General features: G+C 50.1%; 1 protein-coding gene and 1 non-coding gene across 2 annotated transcripts; both read right to left on the reverse strand.

The window, feature by feature from the left end:
- Nucleotides 1-1,531: 1,531 nt before the first annotated feature.
- RPS11 (ribosomal protein S11) lies at nucleotides 1,532-5,013 on the reverse strand. The gene is made up of 5 exons (XM_045531180.1): nucleotides 4,906-5,013; nucleotides 4,065-4,196; nucleotides 3,791-3,866; nucleotides 3,391-3,520; nucleotides 1,532-1,707 (listed from the first exon to the last, which is right to left on the reverse strand). Exons 1-5 carry the CDS (start codon nucleotides 4,918-4,920, stop codon nucleotides 1,584-1,586), a joined length of 477 nt encoding a protein of 158 aa, XP_045387136.1. The 5' UTR covers nucleotides 4,921-5,013; the 3' UTR covers nucleotides 1,532-1,583.
- Nucleotides 3,631-3,718, reverse strand: LOC123624895. The gene has a single exon (XR_006730258.1). It is a non-coding gene; the product is annotated as a small nucleolar RNA SNORD35 (small nucleolar RNA).
- Nucleotides 5,014-10,679: the final 5,666 nt, after the last annotated feature.

Here is a 10,679-nt window from a genome sequence, read left to right on the forward strand (position 1 = left end):
CAACGGAAACACCTGTGGCCAGAGGGTGGCCTCAGATCCTTCTCTGAGTCTCCACCCCCCTCCCTCTGGGGTCTCTGTCCCTCTCCGCCCTCTGGGTCTCTAAGCCCCCAGCACAGGGTGGGGCGGGCTTGCAGGCTCAGAAACTCTGGGCGGTGGCCCCTTCTGACCTGTCCCTGCCCCTTCCTGTCCTCTTTGATGCACCCCACTTCCTCTGGCAGGAACCCCCGCCCTCCCCTGGGTAAAAGGCAGAGGCTGGGCCTACTGGGAGGCAGCGTCCCTGGAGGCAGCAGCAGCTCCTCTCCTCATGGCCCTGTCTCCCAACCCTTGTACCAGTGCTGCTCTCAGACCCTGGTACGGGCGTGGGGGGCAGGGACCTGGGGACCCCAGCACCGGCAGGTCCAAGGGGCGAGGTCAGTGGGACTCCAGCATCTCTTTTCTATCTCTGCACCTCCACCTCTGCTGGGCTTAGACGCAGGTCTCTCCCCTTTGGGTACCCCAAATCCTTGCCTCCCCCTTCTTCCTGAAGTTCCTAGAGTCTGCCTCTGTTGCGCGCCTGCCCATCCTACTCCTGGCCCTGTCCTCCACCTGTTGTCCTCAGCCCACCTGGGTGTGATGCTCAAGGCTCACCTGTTTCTATGGTGCCTGCCTCTCCCTGTGCCCAGACTCTGCTTAACTCTGCAGGTGACACTCAAGGGCCCCCTGCCAGAGTCTGCCCGTCCCACTCTTCTCAAGGACCCCACCTCTCCAGCCCCAACCCTGGGGACATCCTGCCCATTCCTGAGCAGCACAGCCCAGGAATCGCAGAGGTGGCTTCCAGGCTGGCTCCTGTTTGGCCTCACTATGCCACCTGCCTGCAATACCGATTTCCTTACTGAGATTTCTGAGGCAAGTGTCCAATGAGTTTCCAGAATCTGAGACCTGGAATTCAGCTACTCTGGGAGGAGGACTTGCCCCATCCCAGGTGTTTCCTCATCTGCAAGTGGGAATGGTGCCCACCTAGAGTGGGGTGGTGAGGTTCGCAGGGACCCTGCTTGGCTTCCTGGCCCCACTCCTTGGGCCCAGGATGAAGTCAAGATGCTGAGAACCCATCAAGCCCACCTGACTCCAGTGAGCTAAGTATGGCCCAGGGCTCACAACCCAGGTCGCTGCTGCTTCCTCCCTCCCCACCCAAGGAGGCCAGGAAGGGTCTAGACCAGAGCCTGGGACCCAGGGGCTTCCGCCCTCACTCACTTCCTCCCCAGAGATTTGGGGGGGTGGAGGGATGACAGCGCAACACCAGGTAGTTGGCCTTATTCAGACATCAAGAAAAGGTGACATGGACCAAAAAAGGAGAACCAGAGGGAGGGGCACCATCTTAATTAAGGTTGCATCATCCTCACCCAGAGATGAGGGCAGATTGAAGGCAGGAACTGGGCCCCATTCCCATCCCTGCTCCCCCAGAGAATGAGCCTCATCTTCCACTCAGCCCTGCTCAATGCCCAGGGACAACTGCTCCCTCTGGTAAAGGTTCAGAGATTCCATGTCTGGCCTATGAATGAGAAAATAACTTTATTTCATTTTGGGGAGTGGGCAGACATCCAGTCTCAGAACTTCTGGAACTGCTTCTTGGTGCCGGCAGCCTTGGTGACCTTGAGCACGTTGAAGCGCACCGTCTTGCTCAGGGGCCGGCATTCGCCCACTGTGACAATGTCGCCAATCTGGACGTCCCTGTGGAGGCAGGTAGGGGCTATGTCCTCAGGAGGGGCCAACCCAGCAGACCAGACCCTCCCTCCCTTCACCAGACTGAGGGCTCCCTGTTTTGGCTCCAAACTCCAACCAGGTTCCAGTTGCCAGTCGAACCCTCTAGTTGTCATTCATTGAGCACAAACTATGTGCAAGGCACTGAGCTCAAGGCTGTAGACACAGAACAGGCTGGAGGAGGCTCCCAAGGATGGTCCCCAGCCTCCTCAATCTGCCCCCCCAGCCCCATCCAGTCTACTTGCCCCAGCAGCTAGGGTACTGGCACGCTGCATGTCAGGTCCTCTATCAGAGTCCGTGCAGGCCACCCCACGTCTCTGCCCATACAGCTCTCTACTTTGATCCTGAGTCCCCCACGAGGCCTATCAGCTGTCCCATCACCCAGCATGTTTACCCTTGGCCCACTGTCTGGCAGCCTCCCTGCTAGGTGTCCCCTGCTCTCGGGGAGCAGCGCTTTGCCCCTTGCTCACCACTGAACCCCCAGTGTCTAACAGCAGGCCTAGCATTGAACAATACAACACATGTTGCACAAAAAGGCATATAGTTTCATCATTGCTGAGGTTCCCATCTAGTTTAAGATATTCTAGGCCGGGCGCGGTGGCTCACGCCTGTAATCCTAGCCCTCTGGGAGGCCGAGGCGGGTGGATCGCTTGAGGTCAAGAGTTCGAGACCAGCCCGAGCGAGACCCCATCTCTACTAAAATAGAAAGAAATTATCTGGACAACTAAAAGTATATATAGAAAAAATTAGCTGGGCATGGTGGCGCATGCCTGTAGTCCCAGCTACTCAGGAGGCTGAGGCAGTAGGATCGCTTAAGCCCAGGAGTTTGAGGTTGCTGTGAGCTAGGCTGACCCACGGCACTCACTCTAGCCCGGGCAACAAAGTGAGACTCTGTCTCAAAAAAAAAAAAAAAAAAAAAAAGATATTCTAATCTTTTGGTCCCCAGACTTCTGCCTCCTATAGGTTGAGGATCCCTGGTCTGAAAATCCAGATTCTGAAACTTTTTGACTGGTGACATGACAGCTTTGCTTTCTGACAGGTTCAACGTACACAAACTCTGTTTCATGCACAAAATTATTAAAAACATCGTTTAAGGGGCATAAAGTAGTATAATAGACATTGCAGGCTTAGAAGGGGGGAGGGTAGGATGGGGTGAGGAAAGAAAAACTTCCCATCAGATGCAATACGTACTATTAAAGTGATGGGTACATTGAAAACCTAGATAGCACCATCATACAATTCTCCAATGTAACCCAAAACCATTTATATCTCTAAATCTACTGAAAAATTTAAAAGAAAAAAACCCACATTGCATGAAATTACCTTCAGCCTATGTATATAAGGTGTATATGAAACATAAATAAATTTCATGTTTAGACTTAGGTTCTACCCCTAAGATATCTCATTATGTATATGCAAACATTCCAAAATCCTAAAAAATCGGAAACACTATTCCCGAGCCTTTCAGATAAGAGATACTTAACTATAAAATGTTGACTCTGAAGAACATGTAATACATAAAAACTCTGGGATTCTGGGGCTTGCCAGACATGCCAACCCAGTTACTCCTTCAGCTGGCCTCAAGGTGGCCCAGATCTGGAAAATGAATGCCAGGAGGGTGGCCTGGGCTACCTGAGGGGCCACTGTGCTCACCTGAAGCAGGGGGACAGGTGCACAGACATGTTCTTGTGGCGCTTCTCAAAGCGATTGTACTTGCGGATGTAGTGGAGATAGTCTCGGCGGATGACAATGGTCCTCTGCATCTTCATCTTGGTCACCACGCCTGGGGAGAAGGGACAGATCATGGGTCAGGCCCCATAAGAAAGGGAGCCAGGGCAACCCAGGGCATGTTGAGGATCAGAAGTTGCTAAGCGGGAACCCCAAGAAACCCAGTTTCTGGCATCAGCTTTACCAAGTGGCTTCCTCAGCAGTGCCCGTGGTGAGCATCTGAAGACCATCGTGAAAACAGACATCATCTGCCAGTGTCCCCAGACCCAGGAGTTTGTATTCCTCACCCCTTCCCTCACCCAGGACCCCAGAACTCCTCACTCACCAGACAGGATCCGCCCTCGGATGGAGACATTACCAGTGAAGGGGCATTTCTTGTCGATGTAGGTGCCCTCAATGGCCTGAAAAGATAAGAAAAAGAAGGGTGAGCCCTGGGGCAGGCCGGTGCCTGAAAAGAACTGGGGGCGTGGCCTCATGGAAACAAACTACAATTCCCAGCAGTCCCCGGGCCAGCCACTCAGATGTGGGCACGGAATCTCTGCTTGGGCACATGTGCAGGGACACAGCGGTCCCATTCTTTCTTCTGAGTGTCCCAGCACCTCTTTGGGAGTCTTGAAGCCCAGACCGATGTTCTTGTAGTACCGAGGGAGCTTCTCCTTGCCAGTTTCTCCCAGCAGGACCCTCTTCTTGTTTTGAAAGATGGTCGGCTGCTTTTGGTAGGCACGCTCCGTCTACAGGGATGAAGAGGGAGCAGGTAAGTTGGAGAAGGCAGCAACGTGGCCTGGAAATCTTCCCGATCCTCCCTCATGCACACCATTTACTTCCAAAACGCCGGCCTCCAAGGCCCAGTGCCCCAGAACGACCCTCTAAGACAACACCACCCCGAATTTACCTATAACGTAATATAAGACTTTGCTCTAAACCGGGAGTTATTACAGTTTGTATGCTCTAGAACACCTCGCACCGCCGGAAAAATTCATGCTTTAAACCACAGTCACTCCTCTAACACCCTGCAGCAAGGACTACTCTCCAAGACACAAGGTCACTCACTCAGAATTCACTCCTTATCTAATACATGAGGACTCAGAATTAAATACCAAAACAACAAGCTCCCTAGCTTCGCCCTTACAACTCACGTTCCCACAGGATTAACCCTTATGCCCTAAGACCACCAAAAAGAAAAATCGCCTCCTAAATCTTGGATCTTAAGACGATAACTCCTAAACGCTTGAGCCTCCATTAACGCGCGGAGCTCCCAGGATTTAGGAAGCGCTAATCTAGATTAACGCAAAAGCACGAGCCCTCCGCCCCAGTTAGTCCCTAGGAAATCGGGGGCCCTGGATTAGCACCCAAACTGGGGCGCGGGATCCTATTCCCCCGAAGGCGCCCCGGAAGCCCGGGGTGGCCCATGAAGCCTCAGTACCACCCCCGAGCCCGCACCTGAATGTCCGCCATCTTTCCGGCCGCCTGGAGAAAAGAGAGCGGAGGCGGCGTCCGGGTTTCCTTATCGACTGCGCAGGGGCTGGAGAGGAAGTGACGGAAGGGGCGGGGCCTCGAATGCGGCTCTGATTGACAGGCGGCCCTAACCGACGCAGCCCCTGTCGGTGAAGGACCGACGAGCGCTCAGCGGCGGACATTGTCTCGCGAGAGTCTTAGACCACATTTCACCGGCCGGGATTACGCCGGGAAGGCGCGGCCAGCCTTGCGACCGCCTGTATTATCGCGAGAGTCGGTGGGACGGCCTCACGTTTCTGCCGGGCGTGGATTTACGTGGGATTTGGGGACCGCGTGGCTGCGCTTCTTCAGCCTTCACACCGGATGAGGCGGCGGCTATCTTTCTGTAGGGCGGGCGACCGGAGGGTCCCTGGAGCATGTGCAGCGCCGCCGCCATCTTTGTGAGGTGTGGGTGCTGCCCCCGAGTTTTCAGAAGTTTAAGGAAAGTTACTCTTCTCTTATTTCCCGTTTCATCCTTCTGTTTTTCTGTCTGTAACAGGGCTGTCTGGGCCGGGCGCGGTGGCTCACGCCTGCAATCCTAGCACTCTGGGAGGCCGAGGCGGGAGGATCGCTCGAGGTCAGGAGTTCGAGACCACCCTGAGCAAGAGCAAAGTCCCTCCCCCCCCCACTAAAAATAGAAAGAAATTAGCTGGACAACTAAAAATATATAGAAAAAAAACTTTGCCGGGCATGTTGGCACATGCGTGTAGTTCCAGCTACTAGGGAGGCTGAGGCAGGAGGATTGCTTGAACCCAGGAATTTGAGGTTGCTGTGAGCCAAGCTGACGCCACGGCACTCTAGCCCAGCCAAGAGTGCGATTCTGTCTCAAAAATATATATTTTTAGAAAAAAGAAAATTAAAAAAAAAAACCAGGGCTGTCTGATAGAACTTTTTGCGATGATGGAAATGTTCTACATCTGCGCTGTCCGACGGGGTAGCAACTGGCATTTGGAATGCGGCTTTTGTAATTGAGGACCTGAATTTTCAACTTTAATTTTATTAGATTTAAATAGCCACATGTGGCACTGTGTTGAATAGCGCAAGTGTATAACTTAATAATTTGTTATTTTATATATTCTTTTAAGAATAATTTATTTAGAGAGAGGGTCTCCCTCTGTTGCTTGGGATAGAGTGCAGTGGCATCATCATAGCTCACTGCAATCTCAAATTCCTGGGCTCAAGCCATCCTCCTGCCTCAGCCACCCAAGCAACTGGGACTACACACATGTGCCACCATGACCGGCTAAGTTTTCTTTTCTATATATTTTTAGTTGTCCAGCTAATTTCTTTCTATTTTTAGTAGAGACAGGGTCTCTCTCTTGCTCAGGCTGGTCTTGAACTTCTGAGCTCAAACTATCCACCTGCCTCGGCCTCCCAGGGTGCTAGGATTACAGGCATGAGCCACTGCACCCAGCCCATTTTATATATTCTTAAGAGCAAAATCTTACAAAGTAATTGCCATATGTCAGGCATCCTGATGACAATCCAGGAATGATTCTGTTACTCTTCCTAATTTATAGATGGGGCCCCTGAGACACGGCTGCTTCAGGTTCGCAGAAAGTGAGAGGCTTGGGACTCTTGAAGCCCAGACTGATGTTCTTTTAGTACTGAGGGAGCTTCTCCTTGCCAGTTTCTCCCAGCAGGACTCTCTTCTTGTTTTGAAAGATGGTCGGCTGCTTTTGGTAGGCACGCTGTGTCTACAGGGATGAAGAGGGAAATGGTGAGCTGGTAAGCTCGGAGCAGGCAGCAACCTGGTGAGGTTTTATCCTGGGTGATCTGGCTCCAGAATTCTTATTCACCTACCTACAGAGAAAGAACCCCTGAGTTCCTTTTCATGTTTGGCTCACAGTTGTTGAGCACTTGTTGTGTATCTGGCCCTGTGCTGGGCAGCAGTGGTGAAAACCTGGTGTCCCAAACCAACCCTGACAACCCTCCACCCCGCTAGCTGACCTTGTTGTAAGATTTCCTTAATTTTTTTTTTGGAAGACAGGGTCTTCTCTTATGGCCCAGGCTAGGTAGAGTACAGTGGCACGATCACAGATCACAGCAACTTCAAACTCCAAACTCCTGGGCTCAAGTCCCAGTAGCTTGGACTATAATCTTCACTACCACGCCTGGGTATTTTTTTGTAGAACAGGGTTTCCCTATGTTGCCCAGCCTGGTCTCTTACTTCTGGCCTTTAACCATCCTCCCACCTTGGCCTCTCAAAGTGCTGGTATTACAAGCCTGAGCCACTGTGCCCAACCCTTTGTTGCAAGATTTCAAACTCCAGACCTTGGCGTATATATAGGTCTCAAAAGTCTTAGGGCTTCTTTAAGTTGTAATAACTTCAGAATTGTAAATGCTACACTTAAATCATTTGGAAATTTAATGATTTAAATTGCTTTTACATATTAGTTTTGTGACTTTTGAATGACACATTTTAATTATAGTTGTTTCAGTACCTCTAGGGATAGCATTAAGGGGTAGGTGCTTTAGAAACTAATGTCTTCCCCCCAGTGACTTTTTTTTTTGGGACAGAGTCTCGCTCTGTTGCCTGGGCTAGAGTGCCATGGCGTCAGCCTAGCGCACAGCAACCTCAAACTCCTGGGCTCAAGCAATCCTTCTGCCTCAGCCTCCTGAGTAATGGGACTACAGGCATGCGCCACCATGCCCGGCTAATTTTTCTATATACATTTTTAGCTGTCCATATAATTTGTTTCTATTTTTAGTAGAGGCGAGGTCTCGCTCTTGCTCAGGCTGGTCTCGAACTCCTGAGCTCAAACAATCCGCCTGCCTCGGCCTCCCAGGGTGCTAGGATTACAGGCGTGAGCCACCGTGCCCGGCCCCCAATGACTCTTTAGTAGCTTTATAATTTGCTTTTTGAAGAATAAAGCAACTTCTGGAGTTTTTAAAATGACTTTTATTTTAGTAAAAAGAAAAAAAAAAGCAGGACCCATAGTTCTATCTACAAAGTATGCTAAACCATGCACAAAGGTTCCTTAACCTGGGAAGGAAATGTGTGACACTGCCCAGGTAACCACCATGGCCAGGTGGTAGTAATAGGTGTGATTTCCTCTCTGGTTTTTAAAATGCTCAATATTTTGCAAATTGCTCAGAGTAGCTGTGCGATTTTTTTTTTTTTTAATTGAGACAGAGTCTCACTCTGTTGCCTGGGCTAGAATGAGTGCCGTGGTGTCAGCCTAGCTCACAGCAACCTCAAACTCCTGGGCTCAAGTAATCCTCCTGCCTCAGCCTCCCAAGTAGCTGGGACTACAGGCATGTGCCACCATGCCCGGCTAATTTTTTCTATATATATATTTTTTAGTTGGCCAGAGAATTTCTTTCTATTTTTAGTAGAGACGGGGTCTCGCTCTTGCTCAGGCTGGTCTCAAACTCCTGACCTCGAGCGATCCACCCGCCTCGGCCTCACAGAGTGCTAGGATTACAGGTGTGAGCCACCGCGCCCGGCCAGCTGTGTGATTTTGATAAGAGAAAAGCAAAGAAATACTGCTCCACTCTGAAGGGGTGGCGGCAAGTTTGAAATGTTTAGGTCCATAGCCTTTAATGTTTTTGACCACAACCTATACAGTAGGAAATACATTCTACGTTGTGACCAATCACCTCTGTCTTTCTTTGCCTTCCTCTCTTCCTCCCTCTTGCTGACTTTTAATTTTTTCCTTCCTGCAACACACTAGGTTTTTTGTTGTTGTTGTTTGTTTGTTTTTTGAGACAGAGTCTCACTCTGTTGCCCAGGCTAGGGTGCCATGGCATCAGCCTAGCCCACAGCAACCTTAAACTGCTGGGCTCAAGCAATCCTGCCTCAGCCTCTTGAGTAGCTGGGACTATAGGCATGCACCACCATGCCCGGCTAATTTTTTCTATATATTTTTAGTTGTCCAGCTAATTCCTTTCTATTTTTTAGTAGAGACGGGGATCTTGCTCTTGCTCAGGCTGGTCTCGAACTCCTGACCTTGAACCATCCTCCTGCCTTCGCCTCCCAGAGTGCTAGGATTACAGACATTGGCCACCGCATCCGGCCTGTTTTTGTTTTTTTATTTTTTTCTCGAGACTGAGTCTTGCTCTGTTGCCCGGGCTAGAGTGCCATGGCATCAGCCTAGCTCACAGCAACCTCAGACTCCTGGGCTCAAGGGATCCTCCTGCCTCAGCCTCCCAAGTAGCTGAGACTGCAAGTGCACACCACCACACCCGGCTTATTTTTTCGACTTTTAGTAGAGACGGTCTCACTCTTGCTCAGGGCTCAGGTTGGTCTCGAACTCCTGAGTTCAAGAGATCCTCCTGCCTGGGCCTCCCAGAGTGCTAGGATTACAGACGTGAGCCACCAAGCCTGGCCTGATTTTGTTTTGTATTTCCATCCAATTTCGTTTATTTTAATGCTGGTTGTAACTCACTGCAGTGATTTTTCAACCTGCGGTGTGAAAAACCGTGGCTGTCCAATAATACATTTAAGCAAACTCGTAATACTTATTACCACTTGAGGGGATATTTCCCTGCCTTTGCCAAACTTCAGAGAAATAAGTTACCAGTATTTCGAGACAGAAATGTAGACCTGAAGACCCGCCCCAGTGAGCACCAAAGTGCTTTTAAAACAAGATTCTCCTTTGTGCTCTTCCCATAGTGGTGATCTCAAAAGTCACTCTTGCGTGTAGGGTGAGACTGAGGTGGCTCTGGCACCCCATGTGCTGTTGGGAGGAAACTGGGCAGAGTTCTGGTGAGGGCAGGGGGGTAAGAGGAAACTGGAGCTTTGGAAATGTCCCTTCCGTAGGCCTAACACTTCTGATTTCCCTTTTTGTCCTAAGGGAAATGATTAGGGGTGTGCCCAGTGATTGCATTTGCATTCTCTCATGATAATGGCAAGCATCTCCTCCCATGATTATTGGCCATTCCTACATATCCTTTGGTGAAATGTCTACTGAAAAGGTTACCCACCTTTTATTACTACTTGGGTTGTCTCCTTGTTGTTTATAAGAGTTCTTTATATCAGTCTGTGGCTTGTCTTTTGGTTTTCTTAATGTGATCTTTTTTTTGAGACAGAGTCTCACTCTGTTGCCCAGGCTAGAGTGCCGTGGTGTCAGCCTAGCTCACAGCAACCTCAAACTCCTGGGCTTAAGCGATCCATCTGCCTCAGCTTCCTGAGTAGTTGGGACTACAGGCATGTGCCACCATGCCCGGCTAATTTTTTCTCTCTATATATATTTTTAGTTGTCCAGATAATTTCTTCCTATTTTTAGTAGAGATGGGGTCTCACTCTTGCTCAGGCTGGTCTTGAACTCCTGACCTTGAGCGAGCCCCCGCCTCGGCCTCCCAGAGTGCTAGGATTACAGGCGTGAGCCACCATGCCCGGCCATTTCTTAATGTTATTTTTTTGAAGTGCAAAGTTTTAAATTTTTACAAAATCCAACTTGTCATTTTTTAATGGATCATGCTTTGGGTGGGATTATATTGTTTAACATGGGGTTTTGTTAAATTTAAGATTTATCCTCTAGGCTGGGCGTGGTGGCTCATGCCTGTAATCCCAGCACTTTGGGAGGCCCAGGAGGTAGGATTCTTTGAGGCTACTAGTTCAAGAGCATCCTGAGCAAGACCTCATCCCTAAAAAAAAAAAAAAAAAAAAAAAACAGCATCAAAAAAACCCTAACTGGGCCGGACGCGGTGGCTCATGCCTGTAATCCTAGCACTCTCGGAGGCCGAGGTGGGCAGATTGTTTGAGCTCAGGAGTT

Source organism: Lemur catta, chromosome 19, assembly GCF_020740605.2.
Source record: "Lemur catta isolate mLemCat1 chromosome 19, mLemCat1.pri, whole genome shotgun sequence".
In the NCBI taxonomy this organism is placed as follows: Eukaryota; Metazoa; Chordata; class Mammalia; order Primates; family Lemuridae; genus Lemur; species Lemur catta.